Consider the following 23,280-nt stretch of genomic DNA (forward strand, 5'->3'; position numbering starts at 1 on the left):
AAAGGAGGTCGGCGTGTTCAACTCTCTGTTCATAATTGGATAAACACACCAGCCTCTGTAGTGAATGGCAGAAAGCGCTGCGTCTGTGAGTCACGTATAAACATATATCAGCGAGAGAATAGCTGTGATAATGAAACACAATCAAGTGTCTGTGGAAAAGAAAAATACGCCCACACATCTCTCTGTCACCTCGACAATTTCACACGCCACGGCTGACTTCGTTCTTTTTCTGTTTGTGTGTAGCTTATGTGTTGAGACAGCAAGTACTTTTCACACATTTTCTGTTCACAGGTTTGTTTTTGTCTATTTCGGATGGGTGGGATTTCAAATAGCATTTGTGGTGTTTGAAATCTTTGTCTCTTGGGATATTCTCTCTCTGTCTCTCACTGCCACTCTACGCCCCCCCTACACACACACACACACACACACACACACACACACAGGTGATGAAGGGCTACATTGGGCTCCGTTCCTCATTATCTCCCCTCCAGCCCACTCTGTTAACTGCCTGCTCTGCTATTAGCTCCCAGAATGCTCCCTGACTTGGCAGAGGCACAGCTGTAATCTGAGAACACTGGGGCTCATGACGCTGGACTTTTCCTCCCAGACATTTTAAGGCAAACAGCAATGCATTCTCCTGCTCACCCGACTGAATCTCTTGTGCACGTCCAAATACAGTTTTGCCAATGGCACACATAAAGCACCGACAGCATATACCATCACAAATGTGATGTGATGTCAGCGTGTGTTTGTTTTAAATGTTGGTCACCCCCCTCCTTGGGCAAATAAAATTGACTTTGTGTGGAGGTTTCCCAGAAGAAGAGAGGGATCTGAGAGATTTGGGGGTTTGTGGATGAGCCATGCTGCTGAGGTGTTTTTGCTTTGCTTTGCTTTGCGTGCGTGCGTGCGTGCGTGCGTGCGTGCGAGAGGGAGATGTTAGATCAGATGTTATATACTGTAATCCTACGGTATATAACACACTTAGTTGACCGGGGTCTCCCAGGGATCTATACTTGGGTCTGCTCCTTTTTACCCTCTAGACGAAATCTCGCCATTGAAACTAGCCGATCTACAAGCTCACAGAGCGGTGCATGTGTTGTGACGTGTCGTGAGCTTGTAGATCAGCTTTTTTCGCCTAATGTTTCCCCCAGACTAGGGACGCATCACGCATGGGTCCATGTGGTTAACTGAGCTATTATGTTCTGTGGTTCCCACTAATCCTATAATGGCCTGACTCTGCACTCAAGCCACACAAATACCGCTCCCTGAGTGAGAACTATGGGTGTTCTTTTTTTTTCTCTCTTAATGCTCTATATGTATGTGCGTGTTGTTGGGACGTTGTCCTGTTTATGTCCGTGCGCGTGTGTGTGCTGTGACTGAGCACCTCCTCAGGTGTGCAGGGCAGGCACAGATAGTTAATCTAGTGTACCGACTCATCGATTTTCCCACTGCACAGGAAGTGGCTGGTTATTGATTCTCCGGGCCAATGATGTCACTCTAGATGGTACAGAGTGTTTGCTTATCCATGATAAAGGTACGAGGCGCGTTCCCTGTGCACACTAGTCAAATAATCTCTCTCTCTCTCCCTCTCCCTCTCCCTGTGCTCCTTCCAACTTTCATCCCTTTTCTCCCATCACTCTTTCCATCATTTTACACCTGGTTTCTGGCCTCTTAAATCTACTCTCTCTTGTCTCTTGAGCGTTTGCTAAATGCCTAAATTGTAGTTGTCTTTCCTCTCTTCTTCCCCGTCTCCTCGTGGTTGTGACAAAACCAGCTTTGGGTACTTACTTTGAGAAATCTACTCTTTCAGTTACACTATAGTACATCGGATGGTGAATACATTTAACAACAAGTTGTTATTGTGATTATGATTCCTTATGTTATAAAAGAAAAAGCCTTTGGAAAGTAGCCTGGAAACCAGACAAATCTGCCACAGGAAAAGAAAATCCCAGATATTAGTCTGGCCATGCCAGGCTAATGTGAAAGTGGTTTGCACTATTGCAAGTCTTGCCATTTTTATTTCAGTAGAGCGGTGCCCGTTGGGCACTGGCCTACTTGGAACGATGGAAAAGTTGGAAATGGATGCCCCACCCAGTTATTATGTCTTGTTATGCCCATAAATAGAGTTATTTGTCAGGCATGCCCAAATTGTGTCCGGGTAGCCTCGGGCACCGCCAACTCAGCAAATGAGTAGCACGGCTTGGTGCAGCAAGTCGTGCGGGAAGTACTGGGAGCTGATGGTAGGTGTGGCGCTCCACCTCAGCAATCCATCTCCCAGGGGTCTAGCACATTGTAACGGGGGTAGACTCCTGTGTGTTACCGGCTGATATCGACAATAAGCCACTCCCGACTGACCTACATATGCCCAAATATGGAGTATATGCAGAGTTGCAGATGTCAGAACAACATTGTGATGTCAGAACAGGCCAGCTCTATATATAGAGATATACTTTGGGCCTTGTCCAGACAAGGCCCAATGTGTGTGTCAAATTTGAAGTCTGTGAGGAAAACGGTTCTTATGTGAATTACAGGCATACGTACACACATACACACAGAGACGTGGTGCATTTATATTATGATGTAACTACATTTGAATGACTTAAGTCAAAGGGATATGTTGCTCAAACAAAACCATAGATTTGTTTAAGACTATATATGGACACAACATGGCTTGTGTCTGAGGCCACAAAAAAGGATTCCACTTCTTATACTAGTGGGCATCCTCTTTTCCAAAACTCTTTAGTGGCCTACTTGCTTAGTAGTTCTTCACAGTCAGGTGCTTTAGCGCTGAAGCAACATTTACAGTTAGCAAGTTTTGTGATTACTTGCAATGGTTGCAATGGTCTGAAATGGTTCTGATTCAGCCATTTTCCCAGCTACCGCATGTAGCTAGCTCTTATACAATTGCCACAATATCTGTGCTTATGCATTAACAGACAGATGGTAAATTATTGTTTTATTTGTGTCAACAATATCCTAATGCAGAATTAGACGAGAAAAGGGAAAAAAATCAATTATGGATTCCATGTGTTTTAAAATGAGCACCATCATTCTTTGCGTATACATTAACACCACCATGGGATAAAAGCCTCCACATCTCTCCCCTGTTAATAATATTTCAGCCAGGTATGAGCCCATAGGCGAAACGTTATAGACGATTTTAAGCCGTTGGTTTGTCCTTTCTTTGGTTGTTCAGGCCTGTTATCGATTAACTACAGTGCAAACATCTCCACTACTGCCCGTGGCATGAGACAGACGACCACACACGCGCACAAACCCGTGCGCACGCACACACACACACACACACACACACACACACACACACACACACACACACACACACACACACACACACACACACACACACACACACACACACACACACACACACACACACACACACACACAACACAGGCCTACTATACTGTCAGGGTTATGAGGTCCATGAAGGGTTTGTAAAAGTCAAGAACCGGTATACTCCTGAAGCCTCACACATTTGTCCTTAAAGATGTATTGGAAACTTAAAGCATTAAGCATTAAGTATAATATCATATAAAGTAATTGTACTTCAATCATTTATGCCAGGGGTTTTCAACAGGTTTTGACCCAGGGACCAACATCCTGACTAAGAGCAAGATAGTGTGCACTATTGTGTCGGGTGGGTCCAATAGACCCACTTGACAGGGTGGGTCCGTCATAGACCCACCTGACAGGATGGTTCCATCATAGACCCACCTGACACAATAGTGGTTCATGCACCATTCCATAGGTTAAGAATATTAGAGTTTATTTTCTTCCTTGTTATTCACTAATCACACGATCACAGGCTACATTCATGAGCTGGACAGAAGATATCTATAGTTTTCAAAGGCACATTTTTGTTGGATACAGGCACATGTGTGCCTGTATTTGTGCAAGTCCCAAGTCCTCTCGCTTAAAAATCACACTCGTGTGAAGTGAGGGGCACCCACTGTATTTATATCGGCCACATGAGGTCTTACGTCATCATTTACTGCCCTATTTTTTGCAAAAAAAAGAAGGAAAGAAAATACACAATTGTCTTAATGCATGGCCAGGGACCACCTGCAACACCACCAGTTGAAAACCCATGCTCTACGCTACGGGGACCTACCACGGGTCACTGACAAGGTCAGAGAGAGAAGGATGAGGCTGACAGGGCACTGCATCAGACACCCAGAACTGGTGGCGAGAAAACCCAGTGGGAGCCAACCCAAGGTGAACAACTGTATTGAATTGAAATAATTGAATATTTTTACTCACTGTAGTTGGCTGAAATGGGTTAGACTAGATACGTTTTTCTTTTCATCTCAGCTTAAAGCTGAGATGGGCACCTCACAGCTTTGTTGTTGTATTTTTTTCACTTCACCGCATCACAGTCAAACAAAGCTTGTAACTCTATTCAACTAAACTTCACTCCTCTCGACTAAGCTGATTTCCATCAGGCATTCCAACTCGGTGAGTTGGAATGTGAAGTTGGCGTGTTCCTAGCCCTGAAACATGACATAATAATCATGACAGTCATGATCGCGATCGCAACATTTACACGGAAAACGTGTACATAAACATTCAGATTTCAAAAGTCCTCACCACGTGTGCCACGGATGTTAGGAATGTGCTGGGACAGCGATTAGCATTGCTGCACCCACGTTGTTTAATAAAAAGCATTTTTATCCGAGCACCCCGGCTACTTTTCTCAAACGGGATTCGTTTGGAAAATTCACAGTTGCACACCGGGAGCACACTCGCCTATTAGTCTGTATTGGCAGAGCGGTAAGCATGCCTATATCGAACACACCGAGTGCCACACTCCTCCCGACCGACAGGGGCGCGTAGTTGAAAGCCAATGGCAAAAAACAGCTCGGATAAAAATGCCTTTTATTAAACAACGCGGGATGCAGCAGTGCTAATCGCTGTCCCAGTACATTTCTAACACCCGTGGCCCACGTGGTGAGTATTTTATGTTTGAAATCTGAATGTTTATGTACACGTTTAGAATGTAAATGTAGCGATCGCGTAAAACAGGCGGAAGTTAAGCCATGACGCTGGTGAATTACGAGCGTCATGTGAACTACGAGCGTCATGTGAACTACGAGCGTCATGTGAACCATGGCTAGCGTGTTCCAAGTCTTTAAATAGAAGAGCATGTTCTGTGCATTGCTGGGCCACACTGGAGGGGACTCCTTACATCAACACATCTGTCTGTTGAAATAAATCAGAGGCCAGTTACACAGCTGTTGCAAATCAATCAGTGGGGCAACAGAAACAAGCCCAATCAAAGATCAATGACAAGTCACAATTAAACTGCAAAGAGTTGATATTCACTGTTTTGGAGAGAGAGAGAGAGAGAGAGAGAGAGAGTAGGCCTATAATACATAAAGGCCGACAAGAAACAAGGCCTACGGCCTGGGCCATGGCTCAATGGTCCAGGCACCTTGGCTGGCAACCCAGTCTGGCAGTGTGCCGCGGGCTCGACTCCCGATCCCGACGGCCCTCACTGCATGTCTTCCCCCCATCTCTCTCCCCATTTCCTGTCAGCCTACTGTCTGTCCCTCCATAAAACAATATACAATAAAGGCGAAAGCCACAAAAAAACATTAAAAAAAGACAAAGAAACAAGGCCTACATACATTCTTTGCCACCGTGCCAGTCATGAACCAATACAGCCACCCTGTCTCAACAACGAACATCAGCAACCACAACACACATAACTGACTGTTTATATCAGTCTTCAATTGAAAATTAACATTTGGAATAGAGGGTATGCGTGTGACATCATCATCAAACCAGGAAGTTATGCAGGAACGCCTACTGAGTGGCAAAAAACTACTTTCTGGCCTTGACAGCCCATACATCCACACAGAAAAGTCTTGTCTGATTGCATTAAACATTAAACATTAACAATGTTAAACTCACTTTGCCTGTTGCTTTGCCACTCGATTTTCCACTCGATGTGCCATTCACTTTAAGCATGCGCATACTCTCTATTGATGGCTATTATAAAACCCGAAACCTCTAGCTCGAAACAAAAGGAAATAACAAATTCACTCATAGGATTATTGAGTGATCAAGAGCCACATACACATATACTGTTCTCTGTTACAACTCACACCGTCAACGGCAGATACAACATACAACCTGTAGATTCACATCAGCATTCAATTCCAGAGCCAGAAACAGTTACTGAACATGCTTCATTGCCACCCAGTCATTGGGCCTGAAAATGACAGTAATTGTACAACAGCTTGAATCACACTAGTATACACACAGCATACACAAGCAGCAGCAGAATCAAGCAGCAGAAGCAAAAAAAAAAAAAAGTTCCTACCTTGACGTCATCAGTTGTGTAAGTGATGCCAGGGTCAACCTCTCTCTAGTTCATGATGATGAGCCCTCCAGCTGCGTCTCCAGTCATCTCCATCCTCCATACAGTAGATCTGGATAGCATGGCCAGTACTTTCCTCCCAGTATCAATGGCACCGACCAGCCTCATTCTCCTGGCTGCCATCTTCACACTCAGCCATGGATGTTTAGCATTGCACATATCATTCTGGTGTAGTGCAGTGGTCAGGGATTTAGGGCAGGCTCTAGGGTCCAGCATTCATGGCATGTCATGCCACAGGAGAATGGACTCAGGGCTGAGAAGACGCTGAGCTTAGGGGTCTGAGGTCATCACCCTGGCTTGTGTATATGTGGAGCAGATTGAGAGAGACACCATAAGTTTTGAGGAATACCAGACGACTCGCCCCTTTACCAACTCGCCCCCGCGAAAAGTGTTAATGTATTTCCCTCCCTCCCTGAAATCTGAAATTATCTTGTATACAGATGTATTTGATTGTATAGTAGTCGATCTCTATACTCTTCAAATCAAGGAAGAATAACATGAGACAGAGACGGTGACTGCTTAATTAAGTTAATTTAGGACCTTCTAGCAGGTAATTTCGTTTTATTAAACACATTTCTTCCATATGTAGCCCATGTTTTGTTATGGCATCATGATGCTATTATGCCCATAGATATACAGAGTGAACTTAACAATTATAAATTAATATAATACCTTTTATATAATCACCAACATGAATTTATGTTTGTTATTTACAGCTAGGTAGAGTAGTGGGGCGAGATGGAAAAGGGGCGACCGTACCTGTTACCGTTTTGAGTATAAGGTAGAAAGAAAGTGAGCTGACCAAGAGCCACATACTGTATAACACTGTACCCTGTCACAACCCCCTAGCAACAGCAGATTGGATAAATAATACATTTTTAAGCTGTGGGGACTTTGAACATGCCTTGACTAGGGTATGCCTTGGAATAAGTTGAGAGAATCTAGATGTGCAATTCAGGTTGCAACACTTGGTTCAATCACTTTCTATAGAGGGTATGCGCATGCATAAAGTGAATGGCAAATCGAGTGGCAAAGTGAGTGGCAAAGTGAGTTTAATGTCATTTAACATCGTTTAATGTAATCAGATAGGACTTTTCTGTTTGGATGTATGGATTGTCAAGGACAGAAAGTAGTTTTTTGCCACTCAGTAGGCGTCCCCGCATAACTTCCGGGTATGATGATGATGTCACGTGCATACCCTCTGTTAAACCATCGTTGGTAGAGAGTTAAGAATTAAGTTTTATACGAGGCTATATCATATAATATAATATATATAACCACTACATTGTTCACTTCAATGTTTTGTTTGAGGTGCCACACCCCAAACAAAACATTGTGTCTGTACATTTTTTCAAGCACATTTATATTTGTTCATTTCATGCTCTCTCCCTCTCACTCACACATGCACGCGCGCGCATGCATGCATGCATGCACGCACGCACGCACGCACGCACACACACACACACACACACACACACACATGTTAATGCTTAGCATAGGTAGCTAACTCACCTGCAGAATAAAAACAAAAAGACCAAGCAGTTTATTATGAAGATGAATTAACTATCAAACTGTCACACACTTGTGACTGAGCAGTTTTCACTTCCTAACAACCCAGACTCCACTCAACTTCCATGAGGTGTAAAGTTACATTATAAGTTGTTGTTTATTTCACTCTTTTTACTACCTAACATAAGGAGCTGTGTCTGTCTGTCTGTTTGTTTGCAGCAGGTGTGTGTGGAGGGGGCGTGGCTACCGGAAGATTTTAAAGAGCCCGCTTGAAGCCTGCTCAGGGACCAATTAATTCACTGTGTCTACTTTATAGACAGGCTTATTTGTATGTCCAGTGATCCCCGTGAACACAACTATGCCACTTAATGTGTGCAGATATGTGCTCATAGCTTAAAAAATGGATATTAAGAAATAATATAATAATAAAAAAATCAAAAGCTCTATCTATCAAAAACGTAGCCTTTATCTAAATTGTTTATATTGAACTGAAGTTCAGCATCATCTTAAATGGGTGTTTAAAGAAAAGAAAAGTAATCTACAGTAAAACTTGCTGTGTTTTGCTAAATATGCCATGGCAGACATAATGACGAAGCATAATTATCTGCTGCAGTCAGTGACAATTCTTTACACCTACACAGTATGTATGTGATTTCCTGCACGTGTAAGCATTTTTCTTTGCTCATGTTCTCTGCATGTGTGTACTTTTTTTGGGGAACTAACTGTATAGGCCGTGTAGTGGGCCGAAGGCAATACATGTTTATGTACATTTGCGCTTGTCCTGTTCTGTTTGCAGAGTCAACAAGAGTTTAGTGTGTATATTTTGTCTTTCATATAATGCCAAAGTGTAAACTTAGCTTATGGCCAAAGATAAGTGGTGTGTAACGTGTGAGAGAAAATAAATGGGGTGCAGACAGTGGAGGAAAACCGAGAAGTGAAATAGATGGCAATTGAAAGACCATAACTATAATGTGTTAGGAGACATATTGACACGTCTTAACCACTTAAACCATAAAGCATACAACCCCCAGGGTTGTATGCTTGGTCCCCTACTTTCTTTCCCTCTACACAAAAGAACATGGACAAAAATAGTCAACCTACAATTAAGCCCCCAATGTGCCATGTTGCGACATGTTGTGTGAGCTTGTATGTAGATTAGTTATTTTTGATGATTGTTCACATTATGACATGCCCAAAATAGAGATGCTAGGGTTCATGTGGTTAACCAGACAAGAGCTACAGTATACTGTACCATTTTACTAGTGACGTACCGGTACAGGGTACAGTATATAAATCCAACACTTTTCCTGCATGCCAACACCCCCTACTTGTTATGTGTATAGACTGTTTTCTCCTTGAATGTTGATTAACACATAATAATAAGGCACGTTCAGTCTGTCACAAAAATAAGTCCGTGGAAATATGGGGTCAGCAATGGCTGAGTGATTAGATGGCAGAACGAAACGTGGCCTGAAATATCAGCTGGATCAAACAGACATGACGTCTCATAAACCATCAAATATTAATGCTGCTGTGACGTCATGCTCAGAAGAGGTTCCACTGGCCGTTTTGTCGTGCTGTCCGTCATCAGGGTTCATTATCTATTAATGAAGTAATAGGACGCGGTCAAAGCTGTTCCTGAGTACACCGATTAGGCCATATCACCTCTCCCCCTACTTGAAGTATGACCGTATCACCGTATCACATTCAGTTTAACAATCACAATACAGTACATACTGGTATGGGTTAGAGATTGAGGAAACCGATAGGAGGAGACTGAGAACTGAGAAGGCCAGATGTGATAAAGTGACAGAGGTACACAGTATAAATGCTCACAACGCATTTCTAAACGGATGTACTGTAGTAGGCTTGCAGTACATTATGGGAATCCCTATGTCACAGAGACCAGAGACGGATCTACGGGTGGGCCTGGCTGCGTAAGCCCACCCGTATGCCCACGGCCACCCGTAGCCTGGCTGCGTAGGCCCAGGCTGCGTAGGCCCAGGCTCAGCCAGATTGTATCTGGGCCCACCCAGATTGACAGCGTTCCCCACTGTATGAGATTCATGAAAACTACGTATTCCTCTGGGCATGGAAGCATCGTGTTCCGGCCACAATGCACCTGAACGCAGCCGCTCTAGACAAAGCGTGTGATTCTACCAGACGTATTTCAGAAGCGACGAGCACACCCAAAAACACAAAAAAACTCAGACGCACCCAGACTTTTCCAGACCCACTCATTTGACACGTTCTTTATCCAACCGCCACTGACAGATTCTAAAGCCTATATTGAAGAATAACAACTAAGGCCCGGGCCGGCCTAGCGGACTAGGCACCTAGGCTGCTAATCCAGACTGACAGCATGAGGGTTTCGACTCCCGATCCCGACGATACCTTTGCTGCGTGTCACTCCCATATATCTCCTCCCATTTCCTGTCGCCTTACTGTACACTATCAAATAAAGGCATAAAAAGCACAAAGCATATCTTAAAAAATTACACTTGATTACACTGCATTATATTAGACGCAGTGGCAGCCTTTGTCTATCACAGTGTTTTGTACAGTGTGCTGCTGTGTTTAATAGCATGGCTTAATGGTTTCATTTGTCAGGCTGGATTACCCTTAGCTGCTCTCTATACCTGTTGTCTTTTGCAGAGGTGTCGCTCCGCCCTGGTTCTCTTATATAAAGGAGTTCATTGACTCCCTTGTTTTCTGTCTCTTGTACCACATGAGCAGCTAGATGGAGATGATGAAAGCCAGTTTTTAAAACATGCCGCTCTGGGGTGGCTGAACGGTTCATCAAGTTTTATACTTCCCAGTTTTTATTGCCTTGGATTTAGTGGCACACTAACTCACATTACGATTAGTGGTTGGAACAAGCAGCTGTTATGGCCTTGTTGTTAAGTGGTGTTTTGGGAGTGAATCATTGTCTTTCTGTCTTCTCCCAGAGACAGGTGAAGGATTGGGACTTTTGTGAAGCGTTTACAGTGGCTATTAGGAATTATAATCTGATGATCAACAACTTTTTGGATAAGTTCCCAGTGAGCTGACTCATTTTTGCTCAGTCAGCAAAGCCTCTGCTTCTTGTCAAAGAAGAAAAAAACAGCTGCGCATGCCAAAGCAGCCACACAGAAACGACATGCCAGACTGTGGTAGTTTCTAATGGGTAGTTGCCCAGTACTGATGGGCATGAGAGATGGCATAGAACTTTCTATGTTAATTTGCTAGAAACCTCTGGTTTGCCTGAATGTTTTAAGTAAATAACAACATTGTCCACGAATCCCTGCCAAGACACAGAGGGCTGGAAGAGAAGATTCCGGGGAATCTGGTGGGAGGGTTCTGTTGGCAAAAATCTAATAGTGTGACGGCCGGGGACAAAGGGGGCAAAGCAGAACAAAACGGAGACGCTTTCAATTATTTGTTGGTACTGGGTCATATCAAGCTAAAGATAGCAGGGGAGGGATTGGTATTTTCTGTTATTCTATGGGATCTTTCTGTTGCGGCTTGCTGTATTGTGACAGCTGCCCTCTCCTCTGTTAGAATAACATCCCCGGGAACTCATTCTTCCTCACGTGCACATGGGCAGGTTGCAGGGGTGGCATTTCCACTGGAACATAGTCCATAACGCCCATGTCCGTGTGCGTGTGCGTGTGTGTGTGTGTGTGTGACGTGTGTGTGTGCGCGTGTGTGTGTGTGTGCGTGCGTGCGTGCGTGCGTGCGTGCGTGCGTGCGTGCGTGCGTGCGTGCGTGCGCGCGTGCGTGCGTGCGTGCGTGCGTGCGTGCGTGCGTGCGTGCGTGCGTGCCTGAAACCAGTGTGAAGCCACTGGTCTTCTTTTGTTCCTGATTCCGCTTGCCCTTCAAAACCATAGGTTCTCTTGTTTTGTTTTTTCTTTGTCTTTATGTGTTCTCTCTCAAGTCTCTCATGTTCCGCTGTGTTTCATGGAATTCAGAGAACTCGGCTTCCTCCCAGTGTCTGTGTGCGCTTGTTCAGGACCCATTGGTCTGGGCGTGCGCCTCTTCTCTCAGGAAAACTGGCGCTTGGTTAGGCCGCTCTACTCTGATAGCTTGCCAGAGTACACATAGATCAGATGTGCATGTGTGTGTGGGGGGGGACAAGGGACTCACAAATGAGGCCAAAAGGCAGCCTTTGTATTGTTAAAGTTTCCCACACTGATGCAACTATTGCTCAGTTCTCTTCATGCTAAAGCAATGTGTTGCCAAATGAGTATTTACAGTTGATACGTTGTCACTCCTTAAACGCTGCAGTATGTGGTCTGTTGGCCAGGTAAGGGTTAACTCTCCAATTCGTGGTCTAAGCTTGCTATGTGTTTAGTGCTTAGTGATCGTTGGACACAGACTCGAACCCAGAGCCGTATTTGAAGAGTGGAGGGGAGTGGAGGGGAGGGAGCAGAATATCCACTTTTGCGCCGTTTTCACACTTCATCAGTGAACATGCCCAGCCCAGTCCTTATTCATAGAGTTATGCTATTTATTTAGCCCTGTACTTTCTACCTTTTGATTGAGTTTAAATAGAGTTCGTCAAATGCCAGTGACCTACAGAAATCCAAGGTCCACAGGTGATCTGTTGACATGGGGGAAAAAAGCTCCTGGTTGTTTTTCAGACATGTTTTTGTTTTTGTGAGCCTCTGGGTTAAGCTGAGGCATGTGGTTTTGTGTTCGCTGGAAAGATAGGAGGTACTCTAAAAAGACACACAGAAGCACTCATGACTGTTTAAAACAACAGCCAGACAAACTTCAGCCAGTAAACAGAATTATTTTCTTTTCAATAGACTAGATAATAGTCTACAGTATGTCTGCTCGACAACTTGTTGCTCTTGCAAAACTTTTTCTTCTCTCTTTTTCTCTCTACTTTTTTTTCTCTCAAAGAAACAGGAGAGGGAGAGAGAGAGAGCGCAAAAAGATTGGTTCCTGCAACTGTTGTTCTGCACTGTGATTGGTGGAAGCCTGTTGCTAGGCTTATGTCATTGTGTGCGAGAGTTTTCTGCTTCCTCTCTGTGAGCCGATAGGTCGGGTTTGAACTGGTTAGGACTTCTACCACTTGTTGAACATCCCCACAGTTTATGTGGTTCTCCTCTCCTCCTGTCTTACTGCATGTGAAAAACAGCAGCTATACTCTGCTGGGACAGAGCTTAAGCATGGCTTCCTAAGTTCCTGTCTCTCCCTCTCTTTTAATCTCATTAGCTTTTATCATCCTCTTTATGGGTAGAAGCAGTCAACAGTTTAGCATTAGCAGTGTGATAATCAAAACAAATGCTTTTAACATTCAATAAAGTGGCTGATGATCTGATACCAATTTACTCTTTCCGATTCCACTGTGAACTTGCGTATCGGTACATTAAAGTACACGGATACTCTGTATGGATGTGATATGATTGTTGTATGACTTGGCTCAAGTTAAGCGAATGAATTACATTTTGACAATGACATTTTGCTAGCTCTGACTAACCTTACTCTGAACTAGATCTGCACGTGTTATTGTTTGCCGGTGTAGAGTAAATAAGCAATCATTATGTGATAAATTGTGTGATTTGATTGGTGCATAAACTTGCGTATTGAGTATTCAGTTCACCAATACCCGAGACAGCACTTTAGTCATTTCTGATAGTGGTATATCAGAACAACTGTAATTTGACGTTTTTTAAAGGTTAGCGATCTGCCATCACATATCTGCTGTCAAGTGTGTGCCAATCACAGGTGTGTGACTGGCACCTGAGCATCGGTTCTGCAACTTATTGGAGCATACACATGCTCTACAAGTTTGTGTATGATCCAAGCAGCAACACTGCCCCCATGGATAGATGACATGTTTGTCCCTTCAGTTAAGGCCTGTGCAATAGGGCAAGTGGAATCCGATGTTCCGTTACACAGAGTGGCAGTCCTGGCTGGTACCATAACCCGTTTCTAAACTTAGAACCAAGTTCTGTGAGACTGGTGAAGTCATAGACAGTGGCTGTCTCAGGGAGACCACACCCCAAGAAGACCAGTTCCTCACCTTTGCTTCACTCCATGGAACTCCAGGAACCATAGACTTTCTTCCAGAGATTTACAGGCAAGATTTGCACAACCAGTACCACAGACAGATATTTGTCAAAGTAGCAAGACCCATGTTAAGCAGCCAGTCATGCTGGCAAGTCGCTCAAAACAAGAGTGATTACCAACAGAAGCATATTGGTGGATTTTGGCAACATTACCATATAAAATACAATACCAAAATTATCGACGAAGTTAAGTTTCCAAACTTAACTTCTATAAGTTAAGTCTATAGTGTCCTCTTTTTGGGGATTCAGAATATGATCACCCTATGTTACATATTCAAGTTCAAGTTAATTCAGCAATTATAACAAAAATAATTAGTTATATTGAAACTTTAAATCCTTGCTCCTGATTCATAAATCACTCATTCACTCAGTCACTCATTCAAACTATTTATAAATGATGGTATAATTTTTAATGATGATTGATAAAACCTGGACCAAAAACACTATAATATATAATAAAATAAGTCTGTTCTGTTCACATTTCCCTTAAATTCCCTAATTTATAAAGGCCTCATATTCTTCTGAACTCCAGTATTCCTCACCATATTAAACATTGTGATATTAGCTAATAGGGTTCAGCATTACATGTCCCGTGCAGTACTTAGTTCAGGCTAGTCATTGGTCCGACAAACGACAACCTACCTCAAACCCTAACCTAACCATAACCGCAAGCACGGACTAATGCTCTCCGTCGGAATTACTTTCGGATCCCTTGAAACATGTGTACTTATAGTGCATCAGCTAATGCTATATTCTTTGTAGTTGTATGGTTATGTATATGAATGTATGTCACCTAACTACAATACCATCAATTTGAAACTGTGAACTGGTCAACACTGATGCTCCGTGATGCAGGTTTAATAGGAAACATTGTATCTGGATATTTGTGCCCATGGAAATACACCCATTCTAATTACTATAAGGCAAGCATCAATGGAACCCCTTTGTTGCCGGTGGCCTGTTATTCTGAAGATGTGTGCATACCTGAGGTGAAACCTGTGGAGTCTCCCAACCCAAATACACTCAGGGTGCGTTCAGATATAGGCACACTGAGTGAGCGCACTGCCAATACAAACTAATAGGCGAGCCGAGTACACTCCCGGTGCGCAATTCCGAACGCACCCACAATGCTATCGTAAGCACCACACATGACATAGCCACTACAGCTCCCATCACATACAGTACATGCATGCATGTACACACACACACACACACACACACACACGTGCGCGCACACACAGGCCATGACATGAGTTACAGTAAAGCTCCACAACATAGTGTGTGTGTGCCTTCTGACAATAGTGCTTGGCCCCGTTCACGAGCCTGGACCCTGGGCCTAAGCGGTTTTATGTGAAAAGGTTGGTGCATATCATAAGCCCTAACGCTGACCAGCCTCTTCTGCAGCTTTGCTGAGCCATGGGGCTCCCAGTACAGCGGCCCCAGTGCTGCTGTCACCCAGCAGAGTGCTGACTCCAGCCCCAGGGGCATGTTTACTGCTGCCCTGCACCCCCACGGTGTGGCATCAGGGGAGGGAGGGGGAGGGGGGTTAGGCCCACACAATGAACCTGCTGAATATGGTGCTCTGTGGCTATCTGCGCTGAGGGACAAAATGACCAGGCATGGGCTCCTGGACAGAGCGTAGCTGATGCCTCGACTTTGCTGGGTGACAACGATCTGACTCCCTCTTTCCACCCCATCATCATCAACTTGTTTATGGGGGTTCTTTATTGGGTATCCTTTCGCTTGTACACGTGCGTGCGCGCACATGTGTGCTGTGCACCCACACACTGCATACACTATTGGATAGCTGGCAATCAACACACTTGACTTAGGCTTAATCATTTCCCCAGCAGTGCCAGCAGACCATAAAGGAATAAAACACCCCTAACACATTGTGTTCAATGCACAATGTCATTTCCAGCGTATCACTTCTGATAAAACTAAAGAACAGCTATTGACTCTATAATAACCAAACCAGGCCAACACACTGTACCAGTTGCTGGTGTTATTGTCGAGCTGGGATAAACAAAGCTATTAGAGCTGCCTTCCTTATCTCTACTTCCTCCTTGGCTTTGAAGGAGTCCTTTGGCCCTGGCTGATTGGTGGAGGAGCTGTACGCTATCTGTGGTGTGATAGGCTGTGGCGCAAAGCCAGTGGTGGTTGGTTGTACGGCAAAATATAACGGTGCTTTCCTGAATGCCTGTTGTTGTTGCAGCAGGTCCTGCAGGTACCCATCCCACTGTATGCAGGGCAGACGTGCTGATGATCAGCGTGCTACTGCCACACAGCTATGGTGGTTACTGCCCTTGTACTGCTGCTAGACTGGAGGGGGGGCTTTGGCGGTCCCCCCCCACAGCCCCCCCCCCCCCCCCCCCCCCCCCCCAGTACACTGTACACCAGTCAATAGGGGGGCTTGCTGCTGCATGTATGGTTGTTTTTCTCTCAGGGTGTACTTTACACATAGAAGCGTACACAGACAACAAGGCACTTATTATCAGCTGCTGGTGTTCAAATAAATTTAGATCATGAATCATTGTGGCCCATTTCATCATAGGGTTAGGTAGGGGGAATTGATTGAATCATGTTTGTTGCAAATATCAATGCATAGTACAAGCAGTGGCTTGTTTGCACTGTTTTGCATACAGAGGCGGGATTCGTAGAGTCGATCATGATCAATGGCTGCAACTTGCAGCCTGCAAGGAACAAAAGAAGGAGACATATTAAGTGATTATGTTTTCTTAGGGCTGGGGGTTTGTTCTTTCAGTGAGCTCACGTTTAGACAGACAGACCCCCACTCTCCTCACGGTACACTCCGCCCCCCTTGGGGCAGGCCTCTTCCCGCTATTGGTCGAGCGGAGGCTGTTTTCGCGCTGCGATTGGCTGCGGGGCACGTCGGTCACACAGACCTCAGCTTATTTACCGAATGTATGTGCAGAGACATAACGTTATTCTGCTGTGTGGGGCTCCGACAGCTGACAGCGGCCAGCGGAGCACTTTACCCAGTGCCTCAAGGAACAAAGACAAGAGGGAAACAGCCATTCAAATTACATTCATAATTTTTTTTATATCCGCCAAAATTGAGCTGCAAACCGAACACGACATGAGGCACGCAATCGCACCTTCGGAAAATGTGGAAAATAATTCTTTAACCGTGACAAACCTGCTAAAGATATGCACTCATTGTGAACGGATGAGCAAAAAGGTACGTTTAAAAGAAAGGCAAATTAAAGTTCCCGTTATGAATGCATGCACGTTTTGACACTTTAGACAGTCTTCATTTAGCATATTTGATTATATATGAATGTCATGATGTTGGTCGGGTGATTTCATTGAATGTGAGCAGAGAAGCTGCAGTGCAGTCCTTTCTTTTGTGTCCCAGGTTGTTTACGCGTTTGAGGAGTTTGATCCTATTTGTCATCGGTCAACATTATAATGGATGGGTCCTGTTTTTTCCCTGATCATATCAAGTGTCGATGTGTCATTGATTTGATTGCGGGATTTAAAATAAACCCGTGTCATTGAAACCATTTTCTCGGATTCTATCTTATCCCGTTCGTTGGCTACCATTCATTCATCCACTTCGTTCATTGTGCGCAGCAGCAGGGAACTGCTCTGCTGGGGACATGTCTGGACAAGTAACACTAGCCGAAAAACACTAATCCTTTAGTAGAGGATATGAACGGACATTATAGTTGTATTCATGTATTGTATTTGTATTTCCTTAATTATTCTTTCTTTGGTGATTTTCGTTAGATGTGAACCCCTGGAGCTCGGAATATAAATAGTTAAATTTCCTATAGATAACTTTCCTACAGTGTAATAATGTTTTAAAAACACAGCGCAGTTGTCTTGTATTTTTATATAGTTTTCCGAAATCAATCGGCGTGTCTGTGCAGCGCGATAGGTTTGCTGCAGTACAGTAGGCTACAGTAGCCTACAGAAACAAAGCGCATTTGGTTTCATAGACTTCATACACACTGGACTGGAGTCTGGATAACTTGGAGAAGGAAAAGTGACTGGAGCGTCGAGGCAGCTGGTAGGTGACCCAGCACAGCAGTGCTCTGTGTGCTTGCGGGCGGCTGGAGGGTGCGAATTTCGAAAAAGCTTGAACCTGAAGTTTATCTGAAGACTAGTTTCCTTTTATAACAGTTTTTAAAACCAAATTCTCTTGTGTCTTGCAGGATTTGGGAGTCCGCATCCCAAGGCCCCTTGGTAATGGACCAAGCAGATTTATCCCTGAAAAAGAGGTATTTGTCACTATCTCATCTCCCTTTTATAATAGCAACTGTATTGTAATATATTAGGAACATATTAATTAATGGTCAATTAATGACATTGTGTATTGCTGATCACCCGCTTAGATCCTTCAAGTCAGCAAAGTGGACACCAGGACGCAATCGATATTTGAGGACGCGTTCGCAGCCCTCGGTCGCCTCGACAACATCTCCCTGGTCATGGGCTTCCACCCGCAGTACCTGGACAGTTTCCTCCGGACACAGCACTACCTGCTGCAGATGGATGGCCCCTTGTCTCTGCACTATCGCCACTACATAGGCATCATGGTAAAATATAAGAAGCACCCTCACGTTGGCTGATCACAGCAGTGGTTGTCAAACATTTTCATGTCAAGGACTCCAAAGTGAATATGTAATAGATCTGATAAAATATTTGTTATCATTGGCTTTTTCCCAATAGCCAATTCGTTAGCCAACCTCTTTTTTTAGGTTATTGCCTCATCAACTTTGATGAGGCAATATTCCTTTGTTTTCAAAATGTCCTGAAAAATGTACAGGAGTTGGGTGGTTTCTTCCCGACAGCAGAGATATATTGTTAAAGTGGTTATTTGCTAATAGCAGTAGCTTAGCTTTAGCTGTTTGCTGGAGATAGAACTTCGTCTAGAGGTTTTACAACTCTGTCGCCAAGTTGAAGATAAGCTGTATGAATAAATACACACTACACTGCAACAGACTTGGACGTTCTAACCCTGGTTGTCTCTTTGCGATGAACCTCTGTAGGCAGCAGCCAGGCACCAGTGTTCCTACTTGGTCAACCTCCACGTCAACGATTTCCTCCAGGTGGGCGGCGACCCCAAGTGGCTCAACGGCCTGGAGGGCGCCCCGCAGAAGCTACAGCACCTCAGTGAACTCAACAAGATCCTGGCACACCGACCCTGGCTGCTCACCAAGGAACATATCGAGGTAAAGAGAACTGGGTGGGAACGGGCACACAGGCCACAGGGTGGACAACACCAGGACAAAGGGGGGGGAAAAGGCGGGCCTTGTGTAATAGTCTGAGATTGTAGGAGAGGTCCAGAGTGTAACTTGGAAGCCCCTTGTGAGGGTCATGGCAGCTGTATGGCATAGGGCTTAAGTAAAGCAAGCGAGAACAGAACCAGTGGTGAGGGTCTAACTACCCCCCCACAGGGGGGTAGTTAGTTAGGGGAAGAAATGGTGTGAGAACTAGAACATTTTCCCTAAACTGTGTCCTAAAAGGTTATGGATGTTGATGTCGGAGCCAGTAGACTTATAACATCTTTCTCTCTCCGTTTCTCCTCTTTTTTCTCCAGCACCTGCTCAAAGCTGAGGAACACAGCTGGTCACTAGCAGAGCTCATCCACGCCGTGGTTCTCCTCACTCACTACCACTCCCTGGCCTCCTTCACCTTTGGCTGCGGCATCACCCCCGAGATCCACTGCAACGGCGGACACACATTCCGACCTCCTTCCCTCAGCCAGTACTGCGTCTGTGACATCGCCAACGGCAATGGACATGCTTACCTCCACAACGACCACTTCGGTAACGAGGTGAGCAAAAATGAGTGTTTTAGACATTTTGCATTCATTTCTGTGCATTATGATGAATGAGACGGAACGACCCACCGACAGTACACTTCATCGTACCCTAACCCAGAACATGTTGGTGCTCTGTGTGTGCGCAGGAGGTGTCTGGTGAGGTTGAGGTGCTAATGGAGAAAATGAAGCAGCTTCAGGAGTGCAGAGACGAGGAGGAGGCCAGCCAGGAGGAGATGGCCACGCGCTTTGAGAGGGAGAAGACTGAGAGCATGTTGGTGACCACGTCAGAGGACGAGGAGTGCGTCCCCTCCAGAGATGTCTCCCGGCACTTTGAGGACCCCAGCTACGGCTACAAGGACTTCTCCAGGAGGGGGGAGCATGTACCCACCCTCAGAGTGCAGGTAAATGCTGCTTGCACCCTCTTGTGCATGCTTGTAACTAAGGATGTCCCGATCACGCTTTTTTGCTCCCGATTCCGATCTGATTTTGAGTATGTGCCGATACCGATTTTTCCAGATCCGATATTTATATTTTTATAGGAAACGTATGCCATACTATAGTACAATATCCAGTCTAATATCATGATATAATATTGATACTAGGGATATCCCAATCATGTTTTTTAGCTCCCGATCCGATTCCGATCATTTGAAAATGACGTGATCGACCCCAATTTCCGATCACATGATCGGATCGGGTCAACCCTACTTGTAACACTCCCCCACACGCTGAACAGCCAAGATGCCACGCCGATGTCAAAATATGATTAACCACTGCCTGATTGACCTGTCACTAACCGCTCTCCTGTTCTTATCTTTCCATAGGACTACAGCTGGGAGGACCATGGCTACTCTCTGGTCAACCGGCTGTATCCCGACGTCGGTCAGCTGTTGGACGAGAAGTTCCAAATGGCCTACAATCTGACCTACAACACCATGGCCATGCACAAGGATGTGGATACCTCCATGCTACGCAGGGCCATCTGGAACTACATCCACTGCATGTTTGGCATCAGGTCAGTCCAGAACCAGTCGAGAAGCTGCTTTGTCATAATGTCGCTCGACATCATTTATAACGTTGTGGTTTGTCTCTGTGGTTCTCAGGTATGATGACTACGATTATGGAGAGATTAACCAGCTGTTGGACCGTAGCTTTAAGATCTACATCAAGACCATGGTGTGTAGCCCTGAGAAGACCACCAAACGAATGTATGAAAGCTTCTGGAGGCAGTTTCAGCACTCCGAGAAGGTGAGTGGAAACGTATAGAAGCTTTGGAGCAACACATTAGGTTGTGTGGTAGGGTATATACTCATCCCTTCTTCTCTCTCTCGTCTCTTGTAGGTTCACGTTAATCTGCTTCTTATGGAAGCGCGCATGCAGGCAGAACTGCTCTACGCTCTGAGAGCGATCACCCGCTACATGACATGAAGTGCTTTTTTTTTCTTTTTTTGTCGTTTAATCGTTGTCTTTTTTCTGTCATTGTTGTCGCTCATTATGGGACACTTCAAGAAAAATAAGGAAAATTGAGGCTAAAAAGAAAGAAAGGCAAAACGCCCCGGTTTGTGTCAACGGTGTCCCCATGTTGGTTGGATGTAGCGAAAAAGGATCAGAACAAAAGAGAGAGTCAAAAGAAGAAAGCAAGAGAGCTGCAAAAAAAAAGAAATGCATCATCTCAACTGGTGGTGGATACAGAAGCTCCTCTCGTTGCCTTCAGTGCCAAAACCGACCAAGAGAGGGCAGCCTGGAGCAAATTCCCTCGATCACAGGGACTTTGTGCTGGGGCCAGAGGACTGACACAGGAGGCATCAAGGCCAGCCTTTCAGTATTCCACCATGCAATGCAACACAGTGGTTGCTAATCTCCTGAAAAGTGTGACGACCCATAGCGATTCTCCAGAAAGCAGTGCAGTCTAAATGGCCTGTGCACTTTTTTTGATCATGTAGTCATTTGTTTTATTTTTAGTTTTCTTTTAATACCTTTTTACTTTTTTTGTATCGAGAGGTTGATGTTTGTCGCAATCGATGTGGTTGCTGTTTTCATTAATGATAACTGGAGACGGAAGCATTACTTGGGCAGTGTAATTCTGTGTGCCTGAAACTACCCAGCACAGTGTGTAGACGTGCTGATGCTGCTGCTCTCGTATTCACGGGGTCATATTGATCCTCCTTCCCCTTAACCCCACTCCAACCCCCCCCCCCGCCCCAAAAATCCTCACCCCTATCCATCATAAATCCACTGCATTACTCCCCTTTATGTCAACCCCCCCCCACCCAAACCCAGCCCAACCTGTCTATGTAAGCTAATCTAAGGAGTTTGTGAAAAACAGAGGAGAGAAACTCATTAAAAAGAACACTGTCTGAGCCCTATTGGTTGTATGCGTGTGAGCGAGCCTGTGTTTGTGACAAGTGTGGATGAGAGAGAGTGTGTTAAAGAGAAAATATTGAGACGAGAGAGAGGGGGAAAAAAGTCTTTTGGAATTTCAAGCGTTAAAAAAAAAGCGAGGCACTTTGAAGGAATGAGATTTCCCGCTTCTGCTGTAGCTGTGTTATTGTGAGGTGACTGTTTATCATTTTTGTTTGATGTTGTATTTTATGTTTCTGGTAAGATTTTTTTTTTAAAGAAGAGTAAAAAGCTGATAAGAAAGAAAGTTAGAAACCAGGTCTTCCAGGAGGGATTTGGTTCCGGTTGTCCCCCAACCACACCTGTCTGTCTTCCACTCATCCCAGCTGCCTGGTCACCCTAACACTTTCAAAGCTTTGGATTGTGAATTTTACCAGTAAATAAATACCTCTTCTGTTTTCGCTATAAAACATATAAGAAGTGCTCTTTGGCGAGCAGAAAGACTCATGTTTTTTGGGTTTCCCTGCTCCTGTTAGTAGGGAACCGGGCCCACACTGGGCCACCTGCGATCGGTAAACTGTCAAGCGCAGAAGGTTTTGTAGCTGTGCTTGTTTTCCCTTGTGGGGAGAAAACCTAACCAGTGCAAAAGCAGCTTTTTCTTTTCTTTTTTTTGGATGGAGGAATGGACCCTCTGTGGTTTTCTTTTTGTTTACTAAAACCAGTAAAGTACTGCATTCTTCTTCTGAGGATGGATTGAGACAACTGGACAGATGAATGATTGATGTAAAGAGGAGGAGGATGGTGATGATAATAGCATGGTACATCATTTGGAGGTGGTTTTGAGAGGAAGTGGATGTTATATCGAACTTCTGACTGATGTCAGTTACTGACACTTTTTTTATATGAAAAACAAACAAAAGATAAATGAAAGAAAAAAATAAAATATGATACTGAATCTGTGTGCATCCTTTGTAGTTTTCTCCCTAACCAATTTGTTTCCATTGCCTCATTAGAGAGAGCACATTACACACAGAAAGGCCTACTACACTTACTGTATTCAGGAAACAAGTAGTTATAGCACAATTAAATTCGTCTGAACTCTGAACAAAGAGCATTTCCACTATTCCATATATGTCCAGTACATAGGCATATCACGTAACCAGTAATATGCTGCTCAT

General features: G+C 44.5%; 1 protein-coding gene across 2 annotated transcripts in view; it reads left to right on the forward strand.

Moving 5' to 3' along the window:
- Positions 1-23,057, forward strand: part of sesn1 (sestrin 1) — a 73,539-nt gene extending 50,482 nt beyond the window's left edge. Inside the window, exons 1-9 of one of the 2 annotated variants that reach the window (XM_079526721.1) lie at positions 16,937-17,173; positions 18,153-18,218; positions 18,333-18,533; positions 18,987-19,169; positions 19,538-19,774; positions 19,909-20,163; positions 20,587-20,777; positions 20,866-21,010; positions 21,104-23,057. In XM_079526721.1, the coding sequence (XP_079382847.1) occupies positions 17,072-17,173; positions 18,153-18,218; positions 18,333-18,533; positions 18,987-19,169; positions 19,538-19,774; positions 19,909-20,163; positions 20,587-20,777; positions 20,866-21,010; positions 21,104-21,190 (1,467 nt within the window). In that variant the 5' untranslated portion in view covers positions 16,937-17,071 and the 3' untranslated portion in view covers positions 21,191-23,057. Of the gene's footprint in view, positions 1-16,936; positions 17,174-18,152; positions 18,219-18,332; positions 18,534-18,986; positions 19,170-19,537; positions 19,775-19,908; positions 20,164-20,586; positions 20,778-20,865; positions 21,011-21,103 lie in introns of those variants that run through there. The other variant, XM_079526720.1, reaches the window with a different exon arrangement.
- The last annotated feature ends 223 nt before the right edge of the window (positions 23,058-23,280 follow it).

Source organism: Electrona antarctica (genome assembly GCF_951216825.1).
Source record: "Electrona antarctica genome assembly, chromosome: 17".
NCBI classification, from domain to species: Eukaryota; Metazoa; Chordata; class Actinopteri; order Myctophiformes; family Myctophidae; genus Electrona; species Electrona antarctica.